The sequence below is a fragment of the Sinocyclocheilus grahami genome, unplaced genomic scaffold (assembly GCF_001515645.1).
Source record: "Sinocyclocheilus grahami isolate Dianchi unplaced genomic scaffold, SAMN03320097.WGS_v1.1 scaffold60.1, whole genome shotgun sequence".
Classification (NCBI taxonomy): domain Eukaryota; kingdom Metazoa; phylum Chordata; class Actinopteri; order Cypriniformes; family Cyprinidae; genus Sinocyclocheilus; species Sinocyclocheilus grahami.
The window spans coordinates 1,416,119-1,440,420 of NW_015505239.1; the positions used below are offsets into that span (position 1 = coordinate 1,416,119).

At 37.8% G+C, this 24,302-nt stretch overlaps 1 protein-coding gene across 1 annotated transcript in view; it reads right to left on the reverse strand.

Annotated features, from left to right (window-relative positions):
- Positions 1-2,997: 2,997 nt before the first annotated feature.
- LOC107584470 (FERM domain-containing protein 4B-like) overlaps positions 2,998-24,302 on the reverse strand; it is a 36,964-nt gene continuing 15,659 nt past the window's right edge. The window contains exons 8-24 of the mRNA XM_016271105.1: positions 23,929-24,012; positions 22,835-22,900; positions 19,867-19,924; positions 19,479-19,565; positions 11,960-12,036; positions 10,375-10,513; positions 10,086-10,227; positions 9,856-9,989; positions 9,641-9,757; positions 9,325-9,553; positions 9,035-9,082; positions 8,694-8,826; positions 7,939-8,103; positions 6,828-7,537; positions 5,985-6,105; positions 5,068-5,283; positions 2,998-3,075 (exon numbers count right to left, since the gene is read on the reverse strand). Coding sequence (XP_016126591.1) covers positions 5,070-5,283; positions 5,985-6,105; positions 6,828-7,537; positions 7,939-8,103; positions 8,694-8,826; positions 9,035-9,082; positions 9,325-9,553; positions 9,641-9,757; positions 9,856-9,989; positions 10,086-10,227; positions 10,375-10,513; positions 11,960-12,036; positions 19,479-19,565; positions 19,867-19,924; positions 22,835-22,900; positions 23,929-24,012 — 2,524 coding nt within the window. The 3' untranslated portion in view covers positions 2,998-3,075; positions 5,068-5,069. The remainder of the gene's footprint in view (positions 3,076-5,067; positions 5,284-5,984; positions 6,106-6,827; positions 7,538-7,938; positions 8,104-8,693; positions 8,827-9,034; positions 9,083-9,324; positions 9,554-9,640; positions 9,758-9,855; positions 9,990-10,085; positions 10,228-10,374; positions 10,514-11,959; positions 12,037-19,478; positions 19,566-19,866; positions 19,925-22,834; positions 22,901-23,928; positions 24,013-24,302) is intronic.

Genomic DNA, 24,302 nt, shown 5'->3' on the forward strand with positions numbered 1-24,302 from the left:
AAAGGTTAAACATGATCTCATGTCTAATGACCTTCAGGTGCATAAGGTGACCATTGTTGCATACTTTGAAATCACTCTCTTAAGTCACTGAGGTACTGGAATAATAGAGTGTGTTTTGGCAACACAGAAGATGCAAAAAGTCTGAAGAGTGTAACTGTTAAAGGTAAAAGTTTGTGAAGTACAAAATGTCTTGAGTAAAGTGATTTTAGGTGAGCAATTGTGGGATTGTACAATCCCATTTATGCACTGACATTGTGTTTGGAAAAATTAGGTAAATAAATCACATATTTACAGATGATTATATTACAATAATAGCGTGTCTATATACTGTGAAGCTTAAGTAGGGTGTATAACCACAAACCCACTTGACAACTGGAAGGATGGTGTGTGTGTGTGTGTGTGTGTTCATGAAGGACTAATAGATGGCCATTGTTTGCATGGGTTTGGGAGTCAGCTGCAGATGACCTGGCTGATGTCTTTGTACAGCTGGTGGCTACAAGAGCAAGGGGAGGTTAGGCAGAAGGACACAGCTGCAGCACAAACATCCCAGCATACTTCAGAAGCAGCCCCAGGCCACAGTTCATCAGAACAAAGCCTCTGTATCTCTCGCATTCTCAGAGTCAAGAGCAGAGGGCAATGTGAGGGGAAAGCAATCACTTCAAGAGCTGTAGGGTGAATGTCATAAAGAAACACCACACTAAAATCAAAAGGGAAAAAATTAGTTTGACACGTTCAAATGTTTTGCATTTTGAAATCATTCTCATGATTAAAACTTCACATTTCAATTTTGGGGGGGAAAAAAGTCACATTACTGCAATACAATAACGAAAATCATTCAATTAGGCATGAACTGAGTACAAAAAACTAATTTTAAAATGTTTAATATTTTAAATAAAATTAAATATATTTAATATATACTGTATGCATGATTGATTAATGATCGTTTTATTCATGTAAAAAAATAAGAAAATTATGCAAAAATGTTATTTTCTGCTATGACCCCCCCCAGTATATTTTGGATTGAAATATAGTCTTATAGTATATTTATTTGCTATTACATATTTTTGAAAATATATTTTTATGAAAATGACACTGGCTTAGAATTTATAGGTCAGAGGTCACAATTCTTTTTTTTTTCACAAGACCAAATCAAAATATTTTTGGACTCTTTCAATGTATTTTAAATGTTACTTACTTTCTACTAACCAGTTCAAGTGTGAACATAAATACATGAATTATGGTTATTTATCAAAGGTGTAGCATAAAAAGCCAGCCAGCCACATGATGTGTTGTGAGCTCATTCTGTACACAGATGACTGATTGCTTATCTTCAGGGGAGTGGCTCATGTGCTCTTAGCTGGAGTCTCAAAACTCGTTTTTCTGGTTTTATACTGTAACTCCACACATGAGGACGAGCTGCTTGTTCTCATGAGAATTCAGAGTCTGAAGTGTATAGCTTTAACACAAGGGATTATGTTTTTGTATGCGAGAACTTTAATTCAATATTTCAGCTACTATTAGACAAATATACAATGAATCACTTGTATTGATGCCTGTGAGTTGCTTTTTCTTGTGTGTCTGTTCAAAGTATAAATGTAACCATTATTGCATTAAATTGACTTATTAACGTTAAATAATACAAAAGTCATATTTATAGTCCTAATTGTGGTTTACTGTCATGCTTAGTCAAGCTTGCCACTTCCTTATTGCATCCCAGCAGGTGGTATTTCCTTATGAAGCCATTAGAAAGTTGTATTTTCGATTATAAAAACCTAAACCATTCACGCTCAATTCTGACAAAATACAGACAATACATGTTGGTTTTCTCTTTTAATTCCAATGAATTTTTTTTAGACAAATTACTAAGAACCAGCTTGAGAAATCCAAACTATATATTATATGCTTTAAAAACAAATCTTTCAAAATGATAAAAACAAATCTCTCTAAAAGATGAAAAATGTATCAAATGTTTTTACAGTATTTACAAACATATACAGTTCCCTTCTAAAGAGAAAGAGAGATGCTGTGCGCTCGGTCACGGTTTCCAATCTTTCAGAGTGAGCAAAGTCCATTAGAGTATAAAAGTGCAGTAAATGGCCATAATTATTGTACCTGGATAATTGTTAGTGACAGTATAAAAACAATTATACTCCCATATAGTCATGTTTCAACAATTAAGAGTTGTTGCAGTCCGTTTTAACAGGATTAGAAAAGAAAATGAATACTTGGCACTGACTGATGCAAAGTAACATGTTGATAGACATGATTTACTAGTACAGAAACACTGCTTGTGACTGGTACAAATGTTAGTTGTGCACGAATAGAAAAACAGCATTGCCTGTTGTGAACCAAATTAAAACGGTCCCAGTACAAAGCCAGAAAGGATGGATACTTATTGTGAATGCATTAAAATTGAACCTGATGACTGAGAAAATACTGAATGAAAAGTCTGTTGCTGCACCATCACGTTCCATGCACTCGTTTTACAAACACACAAAAACACTGTAAAAAAATGTTTGTCAAGATCAGCACAAACGACTAACAATACAAGTGTGAAAAAAGCATTGTAGAATATTTTGGTGAGGGTTTTTGCACACGAGAAAAATCTGGTTTCAATCCTTCATATCATTGTTTGCTTGAGCCTGATGAAATATTAATGTTGCAATATCCTTCAATCTCACACTGTGTATTGGGGCGAAGTATCCAGTTAATTTGCCCACAGCATCAAAAGCTTCATCCAAAGTTTCCACAGCAGCTGTGTCTTGAAGATAAAGCGCTATCCCATAGGTTTGTTCACAGAGAGAATGCATTGTCCATTCTCGAGTCGCTTAGCAGGATATACTTCACACGCATGTTTTAAGGATCTCGTCCGGCAACATTCCTACCTTTGGAACTTAATAACCAATGGGATGAGAACAAGGCACATGAGAGTGAACGGTTTCTCTCACTCTCTACACTATCGTTCCAGGTTTAGAGTTCTCATGCCAATGGAGCGTCTGCTGGTCTTCAGAGTCAAAACTGCTGTCCATTGGGCTGCTCGTGTGTGAATCATGGTGGTTCACATCTATGTAGGATCTGCAAATAGAAAAGAGAGTAAAATGTTTTAATAATAAAAAAAGAAATGTGGACAAATACGCTGATTTATTGAACATTTTAAACCCCAGTAGCACATAACATACCAGATATACTAAAAACCAGAGTCACGGTCAATAGTTTTGCAAGAAACACAATGTTACAAAAATAACTCCTTGTGCAGCTGGTTTTGCAGCATTGTATACTAAGGAATTCAGTATATCTGGTCAAGAAACAAGCCTTGTTTCCATACTGATGCTTTTTGATTAATACGTTTAAACATGTTGATCACAGATTTGAAGTAGGTTGAGTGAGACACAACATTACTGTACAGTGTTAAACATTCATACACCTAAAGCAGACCATACAAAAACACACACGTATGCTAGTCATAACTTGCACACAGCAATCAAAAACAGTGCAGGGTCACATGCTTCCCCTCAAAACGAGACCTCACCCTTTTTTTGGAAGCAAACACACAACCATCCCACCACCAGTGAGCAAGCGCTAGAAAGTGCTGTGGAAAAGACTGTGGTTTTGTTAACCCCTGAGTGATTCGCCATTATTTATAGAGGCAAATGCGAGTCCTTTACATCTCACCAATGTTTTATGTGTTGTCGGTTTCACTAGCAATTAGTGTAAAAGTATTCCGGGTCATAACCGCTGGCAACAGCACCCGGCACCTCTAAAGGTGCTGGCAACGGGCTTCTCCTGCCCGGAGTCATCCACCTGTACACTGGTGGGTATCTGTCCATAACAGGGTCAGGAGGCGGAGCCAGCAGATGGGGCTCAGGGCTGGTTTGGGAGGAAGGGTAAGCAGCAGTCAGATCAAACTGATAAGTGTTCATGTGTGCTCACTACACAGTTAGACAGAGACAGACCACTAGATGTATGCTGATGCTTAAAGGGATAGTTCACCCAAAAATAAAAAAACTGGCCATTTACTCACCCTTTATGCTGTTGCATATATCTTTTTCCCCCCCGGCATTTTATAATGTTTTTTTGCCATAAAACATTTGGTTTTTAATATGTGGAAGTTATGGAAACTAGATAAGGTTACTTTTCAGCAAAAGTGTCCTGTATAATTTCCTGTGTATTTATTATATCAGCTATTTTCTATCTATTATATCAGCTATCAGTTTCTATATAAAGAAAATGTAACATTTGATATATTATTATTGATCATGTATAATAAATATAAAATGATACATATAAAATTCTCTGTCTATATGTTCACCGAGGCTGCATTTATTTGATCAAAGATAGAGTAAAAACTGTAACACTGTGGAACATATTACTATGTTTTTATTTTAATGTTCCCGTGATCTTAATTTTCAGCAGCCATCTTCAGTCTCATATGTTCCTTCAGAAATCATTCTAATATGCTGATTTGGTGCTCAAAAAATATTTCTTGTCATCACGTTGAAACCAGTTGTATTGCTTAATATTTTTGTAGAAATTGTGATTTTTTTCAGGATTATTTAATGAATGGAAAGTTCAAAAGCACATTCGAAATAGAACTATTAACATTATAAATGTATTTATTGTCACTTTTGATCAATGTAAAGCATCATTGCTGAAAAAAGTTTTACCTTCTTTAAAAAAAAAACCGAATTGATAAAACTAACTAAAAAAAATCTAATTAATGACTCTTAAAAACCCTTAAAATATTGAAGTTTGTGAGGAATACAATGGCTTCAAAAGACATGGAATAAAAATGAAAACGTCTTAGGGATACATATGGATGCTTGACACAATCTCTATATATTTGCATTTTTATAGAAGAAACTCATATGTTTGGAACGATATAAGGGTGAGAACACAAGTGTGAACTACTCCTTTAAAGGTTGCTTGAAGAAACACGAGCACATTTAAAAGGAAGCCATGCAGTACTTTTACAACACACAACAAGCCAGACATCCTGAGACGCTGACTAAACAACAAATCACGCTGAGCACAGACAGAGCAATCCCACACGGCTGCTGCTTTACTTACTATCAAGGGCTACACTTAGCAAATGAAGCTTTATTAACTCTTGCATGTCTTGCACCACCAGTTTGAGGCGGGGACAAACCCATCTGCTTCATCTGATAGCAAGAGGAGGAAGAAGGAAGAGGAGGAGGAGGGAGGGAGGAAGAGCAAGCTTGGGAGAAATGAGGAGGATAGTACTGAGGGCTGGCGGGGTAGTGCCAAGCACGTGTAGAGTGCGAGCTGGAGCCTCTGTGAGGGAAAGAACGGTCATAAAGGAGAACAAAGCGTGAGAGCAGGTACCGCACCAGCACTCCTGCAGAATTAACCAGATGCAAGGTGTCAGGCAAGCTGTTAGCTAGAACATGCCCATAAACAACTGTAGCATATCAGCTAAACACACTCAGAAAAAGGTACAAAAGCTGTTACTGGGACGGTACCCTTTCAAAGGGCACACCTTTGTACCTAATTTACCCCTGAAAGGTGCATATTAGCACCTTACAGTCATGTATTAGTACCTAAAATGTACAAATTGGAACCAAAATGGTACATATTAATACTTTTTGAAAGGGTACCACCCCAACGACAGATTTTGTACACTTTGGCAAACATCATAAAAGAAAATTATAAATTATCCAAACTAGAATTTTCTTTGAAAAAGTAAAAATCTAGAATAAAGGGTGTTTTACAGGGTATTCTTGGTGGATGCTTACTGGCTAAGTCAAAAAGCCCACCCAAGCTTCTGTTATATGGATTGGGACCCTCATTCAATGTAGGTCTATGAGATTTTTCACCTTTTTTATAGAGAGACACTATAGACCCAACGCAGTAATGAGTTTCTTGGCATGGCATTGTGAAGGTAGTGCGTAACTCTGGTTAAGACGGTTCAGATAAAGGCTAATGAGGTAATCAGTAAAGGACGATGGAGCACAGAAGAGTTGTACCTGCTGTGTAACGGTTGGCTGTAATGGGCAGTGTTGTAGCCGTAGGACTGATGGTGTGCGGGAGGCATATCGTACTCTGACATTGCCATGACTGGTCGACCGTGCCAGTTTCCCGAACCCACTGCGATGAAATTAAGATAAAAAGAAATTAATGAAGGAGAACCTCATGCAGATAACATTACTGTTCAAGAGAGAAGAAAAATTACTCAAGACAGCATCAAAAAACACTCAAGGTTTTAGACTGGCTTGGGTAATTAAATGGCCGATATTTGACTGTTATGGCAGATTAACAAAAGTTTTAGATGCCCATTAAGTCACTTTCAAATGTAATAATATATAAATGGCATGTCAAAATTGTAATGAAAATTTCTGATGTAAAACTGAATTTATACATGTATATATATATATGCACATATGCCATTGTGCTACAGGCGTCCCAAGTTTGAATGCCGACTCGAGGACCTTTCCTAATCCCACCCCCCTCTCTCTCCCACTTCACTTCCTGTCAGCTCTGATCAGTCCGAAACATAATAAAGGCAAAATTTCTTGTAGGCTGCCACATACAAGTATTCTATGTATTCTTGTATGTGGCAGCCTTTATGTCCAAGACAAATTTCCCTAGGGATAAATAAAGTAATCTTGAATCTTGAAGTAATCAAGATTATAAAGTAATCTTGAATCTCCAAAAAAGGCTTTTTTTCCCTTATTCATGATTTCTGTATTTTTTTCCTTTTGATTGAGTTCCAATGTGTCATTGTGAGGTTCACCGACTGACATTAGAAGTCCAGAAAAATTTCTAACATGAGGAAACGCAAGGTAGCATTTTTATGCAACAGTTTTCACCTGTCGAGTAGGAAGTTGTACTGTCACTGCGTACGTAACTCGATGACATGGTCCTGTAGCCCAGGTTCTGCTGCGGTCCCCTGTAGGTATCATACCCTTGTTGTCTGTGCTGTCGGTTGTACCAACCACGCAAGTGTTCCACCACTTCACCCCTTTGCATGTTTTTGACAATATTCTCATTCCTGGATGGAGGACGGTTCCTTGATGGCCTTAATGTGGCATAAAGGTTATGAGCCAAACCATCCATCTCGTCCTGGCCATAGTTCCCATGAGGGCCATGTCTGTAGTAGGATGGGTTAACATTATAGTGTCCTTCCATCTCAGTCTCGTACATGTACGGTCCATTTGGGTACACCTCAGGTTCGATGTACCGTGGATATCCGGTAACGTAATAGGCTGTGGTGGTTGGTTGTTGGTGAGGTTGGGGTGTATAACCCCGTGTCTCGTTTTGTGCTAGGTTAGGCATGCTGCCCGTGTTGGCGTATATGTTACCCTGCCTCCGCCGATGGCGGTTTTTAGCACGGGAATGGCAGCCGGGTACAGAGTACTCCACACTGGATTGGCTGGTGTAGGAGGAACCATCGTCAAGTATCTCAGTGCTATTGCTACGACGAGGAGGAGATATGGTGAAGACGGGCTCGGATGGCTCGCTTTCCGTAACGAACTGTGACTGAGATTCCAGACTGCCGCTGCGTTGCCGAAAATGAGTGCTGCATGCAGGAAGAAGAAAATTATTTGTGAAAACATTCTTTGTTATTTAAATAGTGGATGGAAAGTACACATTTGAATTGATACATTTTAACAATTCAAATTACTGGAAACCCAATAATTGTTTCACATTGGTTTGTAGGCCATTTTACTTCACACAAACACTTACAAAAAGCCATATCTAGGCAAAAAAATATTTTAGTGGTTTTTAAAGGTTAATGGTTTAATGGTTTTTAGGATGGAGCAAAACTAGAAAATTTCTTTGACTTTTCCAAGCCTGGAAATCCCTGACCTTTACATGTTTTCCATGATTGTTGGAATACTGTGTTTATTCCTTACTAAATGTCATTCAAGGGTCACACTAGTGGGTGGGTGAATAAGAGGGGTCGATTGTGTTCTGTACCTGAGCTGGATGCTGCTGTAGGCGTTGCGGGGAAGTTGAGGGGTGGGGGGCATGCTCCGCGAGTCAGAGGGTTGGCGTGAGGGTTGACGGTAGGGACTGCTGTGTGTCGATAAGGCGTCTCCGTGTATATAGGCCACAGGTTCTTGGACTTCACCATAATTTATTCTAGAACACAGATAAGAACAATGCTTTATCAAACCAAACTTCCTTCATGGGTGGTGTTCTTACCACACACAAAACCTCAAAGGAAGTACACAAAAAATATTCACAGCATGCCACCTTTGTACCTAGTTAAATCTAATACAAAAACGCAATGGTTTTTGAGGAACAAATAGCAAATGACTGAATCCCATATCATTTTACAGACAGATTTCAGTCGTCTGGCCCCAATGAACTTCCACCACACTGACGGGCAAATTCTATTAATGCCCGTTGTTCCTGTGAGATTTTCCAGAGCAGCTTTCCTGCTTATGCCCCTTCCACCCCCACTTTGTGATTATTGCTGGAGTTTTTGCTGTTAGGCAGCGACATACTTATTCCTGGGGCACTATTTTTAACACTGTGAGTTGAGGCTGATAAGAGGAGATTGTGAAGAAAGAAGTCGAGGCAAGGGAAGGCTGGAATGCACGGCTGATTCCTTTTTTCGCAGGTCTCTACTAGCTCAACAGCACAAAAGCAAACAGCAGCCATAGGCAGGGAAAGGTAAGAAGTGCTCAAGCTTAATCCCAAAGAGCTGTGGTTGGCAGGACTCTCACCTGCCGCAGTCCTGGTAGTCATCATTGGCGTGATCTATGTGATCTGAATGGTATGATGCAGCGAAGGAGTTTGACGAGTTGGGACGTGGAGAATACTGCACTGAACGTGAACGTTGTCTCTGCGATAGCTCATCTAAGACAAAACAAGTTAACAAGATTAAGAGGGTAGCCACCTAGTCTAGCCTGCAGAGATAAGTAGCAAAGGCATTTATACACTACTGTTCAAATGTTTGATGAATACTTTTGAAATTTTATTCAGCAAGGATGCATTCAATTTACCAAAAGTGACAGTATAAAATTCTACCCTGTTAGAATACTCCATTATTTATAGCAATACTCACCATCTTCCAAATTCAAGCAGTCAGAAAGGCTGTCAAGGTTCACATCATCTGCAACAACAAGAGAGATTATAGTTCTGCGTGTATTATTTCCTTGCCGCCATGATCCATTACCTCTACATAACATAAAACATCACAAGTGAAGCATCAAACCTTGACTGTCAACACAGTGCAAGTTTGCTTACACTGTATAAGCATGCATGTTTTCAGGGTTCACACACATTTTGACCAACACGTGTGTGTTGATGACATATATATATATATGATGACTAATAATTAAACCAGATATGCACCAGCAATGATGACGGAAGCTCTTTGCGTGGGCTCCTTGCCAATCTTCACTCTGTAATCATTAATCTTAATTTCGATCTCCTGGAGTTTTTTGGTAGCGTCCAAAAGGTTTCTCCTGCGTTTCTTCTTCACAGTTTTACAGAGCTCATTTTCATAGGCAAGTTTTTTCGCTGCCTCCACAATCTTCTTCTGGAGTGCAAAGCAGCTCTCCAGGTTTCTTAAATGAGGATCCTGCAAAGAAAAAAGGTGAATTAGCAAAGTACACAAAATCAAGCAGTTCTTGCATAATTTCTGAGAAAAGCAATTGAGGCAGCCTACCGCATCATAAGGGAAAAGGTCATCCAATTTGAAAGCAGTTCCCACGCGCCTTCGAACAGTAGGGGGCTTCTCTCCTGGTGCCAAAGGATACTCCTTAGGTAACACACCGGTCAACTCCTGATCAAATAAAAAGAGAAAGCAAAGAAAATCTTAAGATATGACTGTTTAAACTGACACAGCTGAAAGAGCATATGGAAATATGACAAGCCACTAACAGCTTCCCGGAGGCAAATTTTCTTCAGCTCTTCTTCCTTGAGTGCCAGAATTTCTTTTATGCTCTCCTGTTTGTTCTTCAGTTCTGCAATCTTCTCTTTCTTCTGTTCATCATTCACTTCATTGTCTCCAGAATCTAAATGAAAGCAAAAGCAAGCTCAATCACGACATCGGTACGAATGACATGAGCTCATTAAGCTGTTCTTGGAATGGGAGAAACAGGCTGTCTTACTGGAAGAGACCAAACTTCCATTGCTGGCCATGATGAGCTTGTCTTTACTCTCCATGCTGACCAGCTTACTGTTCCTTGGAGCACCAGTCTCTGTGAGATCCATGGCAATATCACCCAAACTTCTTGCTGTAGTTATTTTAGCCTTTAGGTATGTAAAAAAATAGGTTATTACAGCATCTCAATCACTTTTGCATGCTCTCAGCCTAGAAACAAAGCAATGATTTGTGCAATTCTGAATTTATAAGTAATAATAATAATAATAATAAAAGATGCACAAATATATACTCACTTTACTCTGCTTGCGGTCCAGGTAGAACTGGTGTTGGCTGATGGCCATCACCCAGATGGTTTTGATCAGAGAATGGCTGGCATACCACGCGTAGATGACCTGACTAGATTGACCAAATGTGCGTCTAGAAGTTGTTCTTCTGTGGATTAACACATGTGCACACTGAAGCAAAACAACGCATTTTATCCTATGTTGTATCAATGAAATTAAAATATTGGTTACTGTAACAGTAATCATATAAATGGTAAGATAGAACAGTAAAAAAAATAAAAAATTACAATAAAAAGTAGTCAGGTTTATTCAAACTAAATAGCTTTTTAAATCCAAATAAATTAGATGTCACCACATGAAGCAGTTTTAAGGTTACCGGATATATAATACTGACTGACTATAAAGGTGGTCAGTGACACTGTGGCACAATGTCCTGTGGGATATCATCTTTGTTTACAGAGCAACCCTAACCTGTATTACTACTGCAACGTGAAGTGACCGATTGCTTCACTGTTGCAGTTCAGCGTTGGAAACACTTTAGCTACGTCAAAAGGCTTTGCATTGCTAACATTTACTTAGTCTATTCAAAGGCCACATCCTATAGTCTACAAGTAAAGAAGTAATGCTTAGCAAAATCACAAACTGTGCTCACTAAGTGCTTCAACCAGTTTCATTCAGGTTTATAACATTGAAAATGTACAAACCCGATTCCAAAAAAGTTGGGACACTGTACAAATTGTGAATAAAAACAGAATGCAATGATGTGGAAGATTCAAATGTCAATATTTTATTCAGAATACAACATAGATGACATATCAAATGTTTAAACTGAGAACATTTATCATTTTAAGGGAAAAATAAGTTGATTTTAAATTTCATGGCATCAACACATCTCAAAAAAGTTGGGACGAGGCCATGTTTACCACTGTGTGGCATCCCCTCTTCTTTTTATAACAGTCTGCAAACGTCTGGGGACTGAGGAGACAAGTTGCTCAAGTTTAGGAATAGGAATGTTGTCCCATTCTTGTCTAATACAGGCTTCTAGTTGCTCAACTGTCTTAGGTCTTCTTTGTCGCATCTTCCTCTTTATGATGCGCCACATGTTTTCTATGGGTGAAAGATCTGGTGACATTTCAAAATGTCTCACTTTCAACATTTGATATGTTATCTATATTCTATTGTGAATAAAATATAAGTTTATGAGATTTGTAAATTATTCCATTCCTTTTTACTCACAATTTGTACAGTGTCCCAACTTTTTTGGAATTGGGTTTGTATATCAAGACATGACCTATTGTAGATTTATTAATAACACTTTAGTATAAGGACAAATTCTCACTATTAACTAGTTGCTTATTAGCATGCCTATTTTTAACATACTGGCTGATTATTAGTACTTATAAAGCGCATTCTGCATGATCATATTCTACATCCCTAATCCTACCCAATATATAAAATTAACAACTACCTTACCTTAACTATTAATAAGCAGCAAATTATGAGCTTACTGCAGCAAAAGTCATAGTTAATGGTTTGTTAATAGTGAGAATTGGACCTTAAAATAAAGTGTGACTGATTTATCTTGTTCTCTCACCTCTGAGGGTCATTGACCTCTACAGCAAACTTCTTCTCTCGGAAATACAGGTTTTCAAGCTGTTTCCACAGAAAGAGCTACAAAGAAAAAGGAAATGAGTTAGACAGGAACTATATTAGGAACACTGTTACGCGAAAAGTGATCTCAATGACAAAAAGTCTTACAAACAGGATTGGCACTAATTTCTATGATCTAGACATTTCTTTGTGAGATTCACCCATTGAGAACATTTACATCCCTGTATTTTAGCATTTAAAAAAAATTTTGCGTTCTCTGTCAAACCAAGAAAAATATATTTTAATTCCCTCCTGGAAACACTATACTCTGAAATCGCTCACAAAAACATCACTACATCAGTATGAATATTGATATATTTAGCTGGAAGCACAAGACAGTTGCTTTGGGTATGAAGCCAATACAATCAAAGCACTACAGAAGCAAAGCGTCCACTGAGCTCACAACTAATGATCAAATTCGCCCTAAAGGGAGAGCTCTGAAAAACAGGTTTGTGGTAAAAGCATGGCCAAAACATCTGCCATTCATGAGAACTGTCCTTTCAGATCTTTATTCCAGCGCTCCATCATAGATCTTCCCAGCTTAGGGCAGGGTAAGTACAATATCCAACTACTATCAGCGTGCGGGGGTGAGGATTTGCCAGGAATGTTAATAAACGCTTCCCACCAGGTACTGCTCGAATGCAGCTCTGAGTAATACACACAGGAACAATATGATCAGAGCGTGGATCGCACAGAATATTTGACTGCCGAGGGCATATTAAAACTTGACATATTTCTGACAGTTATGATCAATAACAACAAAATGAATGACAACGTATTCTAATTTCAGAGAGCTTAAAAAAATGGACCTTACCAGTTCAGTTAGTAAGCCTTTAAAGTCCCTGGATAGCTGGACAGGTTCAGTATAGTCCTGATCTAAAGTTTCCCACAGGGTTGTGGCTTCCTCGAACAATACTCTCTTGTGTGCTTTCGAAGAGACCAAAAGGTGTTGCAAGAGTTTCAGGCGATTGAGCCCCGCCCCTTCCCGCCCCCTTCCTGTGACATCACTAGCACCTCACTTTGCCATTACCCACCTTGAGCTGACTTCTCTTCAAGTACTAGTGTCTCTCTCCGTTTCCGTTTGCCGACTATGCAATCACCTCTGTGAAACTCTCCAACTCACACATGTAATTAAACCTTCGCGTTCACAACTTCATTCTTTCTCTACAGTCACCACCCTCTTACTCTGATACCCGATTCCTGTCCTTGTCAAACCAGACATACAGGTTACGCTCTCTGAAATACACACACACAGTATGTTATTCCTCTTGTTCCGTTTTGGGAGGGGATTTGGTGCATTGATCATAATGAACACCCTTCTATAGCTATTCATTAATCCAGGTTCCTTGTCTCATGTCAATGTCAATGTCTCATTTTTACAGTCTGAATCGTAATCCTTCACCCATTGGTTTGGATGCTCGTTCCCTTACGTTTCCCAAGGCAAATATGCCAGGAATCTACTACTTCTTGTAATCATTAATGGCTGCTCATAGAACTCTTCACCTCCTGGTGAAAACAGCATGCCTCTCTCATATCATGACTCACTATCTGACAACAACATTAAAGTTCCCTGACCTTTCTTTGACATTAGACAAAATAACTAAAAATATATACTACTTTATATGTTATAAGTCCAAAGGTGGTACTGATCACTCAAAATTAGCAGTATAAACACAATTGACCCAAAAACATTACTTTTTTTGTCAAGCCATTATCTTATTACCAGAACATGTGATAACACATTATAATGTATTTCTTATGACTCTGAAATTGTGCAAAATCAGCTAATTTAAAACCAGGACTGGGAACAATAAAAGCATTCTCAACAATCTACAAACGGCAGCAGTTTAAAAAGCTGAGCGAGATGAGCTTTTCAGCATAATTCTTTTAGACAATTAAATGACTGATAACAAGATAAGTCTGAGGGCAAATGAGAGAGCATACAAATGAAAAGACAATGGGAACAATCTTCAACACAGTCAAGCAAATCTAGGAAGTCTGCATATGTTAAGAATTAAAACAAAATTCAATTCAAGTAAAACAATAAAAATAGATAATTAAGCTAAACAAAAATAAATTAAAATACTAATTAATAATAAAAAAAATGACTGGCAAACATGCTGACCCAAACCCTTCATAATGTATTTTTTAGGTATCACTGATCCTGATGTAATTGTCGCATTTGATACCAATTTGTTTAGCACTAGTATCGATACTAGTGGATTCAATTTACACTAATCTAAAAAGCAGCTCATGCTTAATCTGGATGTGTGAAAGTAGTATTTTATAATCCTACACACCTTAAAGTCTTTCATGTCACTGGGCTAATGATGATGCAGTGCAGAAATATGTTGCGAATATGAACACACCCTCAAGATGCGTCACTAGATCTTCAAGACTGGCTGCGTTCACACAGTAGCGGAATATGGTTATCAGTCCTTTTTTGGAGTGGTAGATATAGATATACAAACACACAGATATATGATGAGAGTGATAACTGCATTCTATAACCAAAATTACTGGAACTGCAACTTGTATGAGCTGGACTGTCACACTGACTGTGAACTTTACCACAAAACATTAAACTTAAATGAAAGCACAGATTTAAGTGAAAGAGAATAACTCTTCAGAAGGTAAGGCATAAAAATGTAAGTATAACAGAAGCCACACCAGACACCACCAATACACGTGATCAAATATGAGCAATCCAGACGCAATTGTCATATTCTGCATCACCCTCTCTCAGACACAAGACACTCATACAGACAAAATCCCTCTGGAGGTAACCACAAATAAATAGTAAAAACAGATTAGAAAGAAATGTGAGTGGTGTTTGCATACGCAAACCTCACCACCTTGCTGGGGTGTTGCTATACGGTTGTTAGGATCTTCAGAGTGGTTTTTAATACATGGTCAGTATAATATAAAGTCAGTATTTTCCATATAATACTTTATTAATTTTCTTTGGCTTTAGTGCACCTTTTTTTTACATTTTTATTGACTTAATTTTGCAAACAAGTTATCGTTAGAAATATCACACATTTTTCCCCACATAATCTAAATGGGTTGTGACACTTGTAACTATATTGCCATCTTTATTTTTTGGCAAGGTGGTCCCTTGCAAGGAGAGATCATATTTCCTTTGCATCAAAATGTTTGAAAATCCCTGCTTTACAGGACGACCCAATGATATAGGCTAACACACAAGAGCAGTATAAACACAATGTAAACAATAAAAATGAATGAACTGTCATCTGCCTGTGTCTGATCTTTTAGCAACTTTCCTATACTAAAACTGGGGACAAACTAATGACAGGAGTTTTTATATTTCAAATTTATCTTTATCAGGAATCATACAAAATACACTTCATTTACTTCTTTGATAGGGCATCAGTTCAGAGCCCGGGAAAGTTCAGACAAAAAGTTTCAGAGCTTTTAATACCACAGACCCCCAACAGCTCTTGCATGTGGAGGAGTTATAGCCGCGAGACCCCTCGCTCTCCTCTTGCCCCCTGCTAAGCTAATTGTGTTTTATTGCTTGATCAATTGTCAGGGCTGAGTGAAATGCACAATGAGGGTCAGATTTGCATAATGAGCTTGGTGTTCTGGAAGAAGATTGGGGGGCGGGTGGACACAAAGACTGCCCTCTTTGGCAGGAAGCACAATCAATACTGGCCAGATGATGGGTTGCACTCTGACAGGGCCAAGTGTACCTTTAAAAAGAGTGTTAAAACACTCATTCGAGTGGGAAAAGACACAAAAAGGAGAGGGAGGGAATGGGAGAGAAGATAACCAAATGTATTACCTTTTTTTGGACAAGGTACCTTGAAAAATTGTGAATATATATGTATATCAATGTACTCTGGTGATACTATGTGATAGCAACACTACTATGGTGCCACCACATTACCTTTTTGTTAAGACAAAAGGAGAAATAAAAAGGATGTTTACTCCCGTAACACCCCGTAGATGCCTTTGCCAGTAGAAGAGCTGACTGGGGCTCCATCAACAGAGCCAATCCCCATTCAGACATCACCCTGCCGCCCAGCGCTGTTCCCCATGAAGCTCCATAATTACACCCTCTACAGGGAGGGGCTGGTGTCCATTACTGCCATGCAGCAGGGTTTCAGAGTGGGACATGCCCATTAACACTCTGGAACAGGGTTGAATATACATACACACCCAGCTGCGTCCTACAAAGCACTGGTGTAATGGATGCCAATTAACAGACACTTTAATGAGTGAGGTTGGGGTGAAATATAGAAGCTCTCCTCATAAAAAAAGAGCAATGGTTACTAATCTCTCATGGAACAGACATGTGATAAAAAAAACGTGATAAATGAGCATGTTCATTAAAAATGTCAATTACCAGAAAATTATCGATAAGAAATATCTACAGAAGAGGCACACCAATACTGTTGTGTTCACAGGTACTGGGTTAACGCAATGTCTGCTTCTAAGAACAAAGAACTGGATTTTACAGCTTATAGTAGGGCTGAACGATTTTGGAAAATCTAATTGCGATTTTTTTTTATCAATATTGCGATTGCGATTTAATATGCAATTATTTTTTAAAGCTCTTTATGTTCTGTATTATTCAACAAAGACAAGCTATAAATCATTGTATAATATGACCAACACAATATTAGATAGATTAAACATAAATGTTATTTTCTGTAGGCCAGGTCTATATGTTATGATGAAATTAGGTGATGCATGAATTGATATGAATGACATTTTTATTTAACAACTACAATCACAGTATATTGACTGATTTGCTGAACTTCCAACCTTGTAAGCATGTAATAATTGTGACAACATAAAGCACTAACAAATAAGCCTGGTGTAAAAATTAATATGAAAGCCAGTAACAAATCACACAAACTAAAGTAGATTGCAGAAATATAAAAACACATTTGTTGCTTTACCACACTACTTTAGGTAATTCAAAGTCACTGTAATAAACATATGTAAACATGTGGACTGCACTTTTTAAAGTCTGTTAACTTTAGACCAGTGGTTCTCAAACTTTTTTGGTCACGCCAAATAATTTCACTAAACATTTTCATAAACATTATGAAAAATGAATGCTTTTTTAATTTCAAAAACCTACAGGGAAAAAACACCTGCATCACTTGAAACATTGAAAAATAGCATAGAGAGAATAACTGTTATTATTATTATTCTGTTATTTATTTATTGTGGGTTTCATGCTGTCCGCTAAGGCATAGGACACACACAGGCTTTCCTCCTCACCACAGACATTAAACACAGTGTCTACACCAAACGCGAGCGGCAAAATACAGTAGAACCATAAACAGTGACGCTGTCTACACTAGATTCGGTGTGGCGCGATGCGACACGACAAAACCCGACATTAAACTGATGCCTCGTTCTATTTATGACGTACTGACACAAAGTTAAATAATTTGCAACGGTCGCTTTGTCGCGTACAGTGTCGAGCTGTTGCGGTGCGACGTGTCAACTGTAGCGTCCGGTATAGACACGGTGAGTGAAGCCGAGAGCAAGATATGCCTCGTCATATTTTCTGCATTTAGCTTTTAAATGACCAGCACCTGCCTGGGTCTGTGCGACTTCATCTATGGCTTTTCTCTTCCCTTTCACAAACTGATCCATCTCCCATTCTAAGTTGCGTCCATTGGCTGTTTTATTTATTTTCTTTTTCTGCTGATGTGTTTGACTTGAATCAGCGCTGCTTAGACCGATCGTGTGCGTGATCAAAGTACTGCGAGAGCTATAAGAGAGCGGACGTCTCCTTATGCTTTCTCTCGCCGTACTTTTGATGTCATACACCGATCGATCTTCAAGTCGAACACACCTCTTTACTCTCACGTGACCGAGTGTAATCGCAGCCTCTTTGGCAGTCTTTTCATATCGCGATATTATCGCAAATGCAATTAATCGTTCAGCCCTAGCTTATAGTCATCAAATGTGAAAGATATTTGAAAGATTCTTAGGCACTTGGTAGCCAGCACACTATATCCACAAGAAGAATTGTACACTACCGTTTAAAAGGTTGGGAATTGTGAGATTTGTTTAAATGTTCTTTGAAAAAAGTCTCTTATTCTCACCCAAGGCTGCATATATTTGATCAAATAAAGAGTAAAAGCAGTAATTGTGATATATGTAGCATAACAATTTAAAAACTTTCTAAGGCTGGCCACACCCTAGACAATTTTCAAATCTTAACTGATTTTAAAACCATGGGAGACCACATGAAGATATTTTCAACAGATTTTTAGCCTTATAATCCTCTGAACACACACACTAGATGATTCGACCATACCACTAGACCCCACACTTGATGATTGCAGGAACAATTTCACAGTGACACGAGATCTCACGGAGACTCGCGAGATCAAACGTGACTACAGAAGAAAAACAAATGAAGAACAATCAACGTTGTTAGCTGGCTTTCCCAGTGCGTGTTCTGTTTCACAGTGAAAAACAAAGTATAAAAAAAAGAATATGGGTGATGTATTCTGCTTTCGTGGCATTTTTGTGGATGCCAAATTTCAGCTATAGAAGCACACAACATCTGGTAGGTGATGCTTGCTCGCTCTCATTGGCTACCACGGGTATCACGTCAGAGGCAGCCCGATCAAGAGTCGTAAATATCAAACATTTTGCGTTCCGGGACGGGCGTTCCGGGACGCTCCGTCTCGATCTGGAGCAGATAAATAATCGTAAATGACACCACACAATAGAGGATTTTTTTGGACAAAAAAATAATTTGCGATAAGTCTTGAATCGGGCCACACCCCCGATCGTTCAGGGATACAAATCTGGCTTAAATTCGGCCTTAAAATCTTCTAGTGTGTGGCCAGCCTAATTTAATATATATTTTTAAAATGTACATTTTTCGTCTTTTGGCAAATCTGAATTCAGCAGCATTTTTTTCCAGCCCCCAGTGACACATGATTTTTCAGCAATCATTAGCACATAATATGCTGCTGTGGTGCTCAAGAAACATTCCTTATTATTATCAATGTTGAAAACAGTTGTGCAGCTTAATATCATTGTGGAAACCAATACATTTGTTCATGGTTCTTTGATGAATAGAAAGTTCAAGAGAACAGCATAACTTTATAAATGCATTCTTGCTGAAATAAAGTATTCAATTTCTTTCTGAAAATAAAACATTTATATTCCAATTTGTTTTCCCAGTGAAATATCCATACTGTACACTTGTGTGAGAAACACTGATCACAGTCTTCACACATTTCTGCAAATTTATTCAGCAGTTTCTGTTCAGGCACTCACACTGCTATGCAATTATTTGAAATACTTTTTTCCATGGTGGTCTAAAATAGTGATATTAAGAATTTCAGATGAACCCACCCATAAATTATGACTGTGAACCTAGAAAGAACTGTAGAATTTTTTCCATCACCACTGTGACTTTTAGCACTTGCTAAACAAAACAAAACAAAACAGCACACCTTTCGTGGCTTGAGCTTGTCTTGCAGGTCGTACTGGCCAATGCCTTTGTAGCTAACCCCCAGCCACCACGGTATGCCCTGTTTGTCCTGTGAAAGGGATGAGATTATTTTATTGAAAATGAAACAATTACTGCTTTGTCTGGCAATGGTAGTGAAATCAAAGCTACACAGCCATTCACATACAGTAGCAGCTATTTTAACAGCACTGTTTGATCCCAAAGACATTTCTAATGATCCAAGCACAATTATAATTAGTCCACACACATTTTACTAGTGGTTAATTATTTAACCAACCAAAAATCAAAGGACATATTCATTATGGCAGCTTCAGTATTCATGTCTAGTTCTGTATTTCCTAAAATATCACATGATAAATCAAATCACACACCTTCACTTTGTAGTAATGAACTCCATATGCGGGCAAGGATTCAACTAAGGTCAGATACCTGTTGAACAACAGTATAGCAAAGACAAAAACGTCAAGGATGCACAACATTTAACCCTAGTAAATCATCTATAATATAATGGGTCACTGACAGCAGTCCTACAATTTATTTCTCTCAGTGCTTTCACAGTGAGGGACAATGTCAATATATCAAAGCAGCAGCACAAATCAAGTTGACAGAAATTACCTTGTCTCTTCCCAATGAGCTAAAGTGTGGCTAGACCCGTTGAAAGCAGTCACTATCATTAATGTGGTCTAATTAATTACGCAGTTTCGCCTTTCCACAAACAACCCTGGAGCAGTTATCAGAGGTAGAAAAGCAGGCTCAGACTTGTAGCCCCTGTACCTACGTTCCTTGAGGTTGTCTATGTCAGACATATAAATGATTCGTGTGCTTACCGTATGATAGCCTGTCCACGACTGAGGCCTTTCAGCTTCTTATAATGCTTGATTACTTTATCTTCACTAGAGGACAAGAGAGAGAAGCATTACCATCCGCACAAGTGCAACAAAACAGCAATTGAGCATGAGACCAACATGTGAATGTGCCATTTAAATGACGTGGCTAGTCAAGACTATTAACTAGTCAGATATTACACCAGGTGCACCCATGTGTGAAATGCCATCTGGCTGGCTGTCCTGTGAATCACACACACACACAAACAGTTTGAGGCAATTATTCTAATAACTGGTTCCTCAAACACACAGACACATTGTATTCATTTATTAATAGGAAACAACAAAAAGGAAACTAATATGTCGATTGAACATTACAGGAAATTTGCACACCAATACAATTCCAATATATAGGCAATTTTTATGTATATAAACTCACAGCTGCTTTTGCATGCACTCGCACAGCTGTCTCTTAAACACTTGCACTAACGCACAGCTGTTTCCTCACATACTCATTCCCACTCACACACTTCAATAATTGCTGTCTGTTAACTGGTTTACTGTCTTTGCTCCCCACACTCAATAGGCATTGATTAAAGCTGCCACAGCAATCCTTTAAAGGTGGTAGACTTCAACATCTAGACGTCTAGGGTTACAGAAGCCAGAGGGCAGGCATCATTAACAAGCAAGTTAATTAACAAGGTTTGTTTGAAATAAACAGGCTGCAGCTTGCACATTACACCTGGCTACACTAAAATGTGCAGCTTTTTAAGAGTCCAAAAATACACACATATTCAAACTTATGGAATATCTGTATCATTTCTGCGTTTTAGACATTGAATAATGTTTTGAATGAAAGACATGAACACATTTACTTCCTTAATAAATGCACATAATCTCATGCTGGTGTAAACGAGGCTGCACAGACCAATAAAACATTAACTTATAATATCATAGCCCATTTTGCAAGATCAATCCAAACCTGATGGATACAATCAAGTTTCTGCCTACATCATGTCCTACTATATACTGTGTTTGACACAAAAATATTACAGAAGCTACCTTTATTTACTACAAAAACAAAAATGCAGTCTTACCAAAATGCTAATGATGGGTGCTCCTTCAATACCGCAGTGGGGAAAGCTGGAAGCTTTTTTAAGTCTGATCTTGTGCTTTCATCACTGAAAATTAAAACAAAAACAGCATGTTAAAATTAAATACTTCAGAAATAAATACTGGGTGGCCTAGCTAAATATATGCTAGTGTATAAAAACTAAACACAGCAGTAGTGTAGATAGAATTATAGTATATAGGCTATAGCATTACTATAACTTCCAGCAATATACTGATTCTAAAGAAATCTTTGTTGAGGCAAGTCTTTTTAAACATTTCATGTTTAAAATCTTTGAAACAATGTCCTTTTTAGGCATTAAAAGTGAGGCCTGAGAGGTTTACTGACAATTTAACACCTTCTTAAACATATTTTCCAAAACACAACCTTTAAATACCACATCAGTATGACAAAGACATTAGCATTAGAAGCTAATACACTGTCAGATTAAAAAAAAGATTATTAACAGTCAAGCACAGTTACTTAAAACACTGAAATAACAGATATTTTTTAATTAACAAATTGTTTCATTTTGATTCAATGTTTTTTAATATCTCCTTGAAACTTTACATATTTTCAAAATGATGTAGCAAACCTAGGCTAAAAGAATATAATGTGTTCTTATATAAATTCTAATGCAGGGGTCTCCCTGAAGGGATAAAATAGTCTCAAGGGCTATTTGTTTGATATACTCCAATACATACATGCATACATACATATATATATATATTTTTTTTTCTCTCTCTCTAATATCTTGAATTTTATGCAAAAATGCATTTTATTTTTCCCTAAATTCTGTTTTCCATTTGATTTCTTATGGATTCCGTGTTTTATGATTCAGTACAAATTTATCATAACAAAATGGTGTCTAGTGAAATGAATTAATAAAACTTTAACAATTTAATTAATCTTTTAAAATGTAATCAAATGAAAATCAATTTACAACAAAACATTGCTTTTTTTATGAACTCCATATGCGGGCAAGGATTCAACTAAGGTCAGATACCTGTTGAACAACAGTATAGCAAAGACAAAAACGTCAAGGATGCACAACATTTAACCCTAGTAAATCATCTATAATATAATGGGTCACTGACAGCAGTCCTACAATTTATTTCTCTCAGTGCTTTCACAGTGAGGGACAATGTCAATATATCAAAGCAGCAGCACAAATCAAGTTGACAGAAATTACCTTGTCTCTTCCCAATGAGCTAAAGTGTGGCTAGACCCGTTGAAAGCAGTCACTATCATTAATGTGGTCTAATTAATTACGCAGTTTCGCCTTTCCACAAACAACCCTGGAGCAGTTATCAGAGGTAGAAAAGCAGGCTCAGACTTGTAGCCCCTGTACCTACGTTCCTTGAGGTTGTCTATGTCAGACATATAAATGATTCGTGTGCTTACCGTATGATAGCCTGTCCACGACTGAGGCCTTTCAGCTTCTTATAATGCTTGATTACTTTATCTTCACTAGAGGACAAGAGAGAGAAGCATTACCATCCGCACAAGTGCAACAAAACAGCAATTGAGCATGAGACCAACATGTGAATGTGCCATTTAAATGACGTGGCTAGTCAAGACTATTAACTAGTCAGATATTACACCAGGTGCACCCATGTGTGAAATGCCATCTGGCTGGCTGTCCTGTGAATCACACACACACACAAACAGTTTGAGGCAATTATTCTAATAACTGGTTCCTCAAACACACAGACACATTGTATTCATTTATTAATAGGAAACAACAAAAAGGAAACTAATATGTCGATTGAACATTACAGGAAATTTGCACACCAATACAATTCCAATATATAGGCAATTTTTATGTATATAAACTCACAGCTGCTTTTGCATGCACTCGCACAGCTGTCTCTTAAACACTTGCACTAACGCACAGCTGTTTCCTCACATACTCATTCCCACTCACACACTTCAATAATTGCTGTCTGTTAACTGGTTTACTGTCTTTGCTCCCCACACTCAATAGGCATTGATTAAAGCTGCCACAGCAATCCTTTAAAGGTGGTAGACTTCAACATCTAGACGTCTAGGGTTACAGAAGCCAGAGGGCAGGCATCATTAACAAGCAAGTTAATTAACAAGGTTTGTTTGAAATAAACAGGCTGCAGCTTGCACATTACACCTGGCTACACTAAAATGTGCAGCTTTTTAAGAGTCCAAAAATACACACATATTCAAACTTATGGAATATCTGTATCATTTCTGCGTTTTAGACATTGAATAATGTTTTGAATGAAAGACATGAACACATTTACTTCCTTAATAAATGCACATAATCTCATGCTGGTGTAAACGAGGCTGCACAGACCAATAAAACATTAACTTATAATATCATAGCCCATTTTGCAAGATCAATCCAAACCTGATGGATACAATCAAGTTTCTGCCTACATCATGTCCTACTATATACTGTGTTTGACACAAAAATATTACAGAAGCTACCTTTATTTACTACAAAAACAAAAATGCAGTCTTACCAAAATGCTAATGATGGGTGCTCCTTCAATACCGCAGTGGGGAAAGCTGGAAGCTTTTTTAAGTCTGATCTTGTGCTTTCATCACTGAAAATTAAAACAAAAACAGCATGTTAAAATTAAATACTTCAGAAATAAATACTGGGTGGCCTAGCTAAATATATGCTAGTGTATAAAAACTAAACACAGCAGTAGTGTAGATAGAATTATAGTATATAGGCTATAGCATTACTATAACTTCCAGCAATATACTGATTCTAAAGAAATCTTTGTTGAGGCAAGTCTTTTTAAACATTTCATGTTTAAAATCTTTGAAACAATGTCCTTTTTAGGCATTAAAAGTGAGGCCTGAGAGGTTTACTGACAATTTAACACCT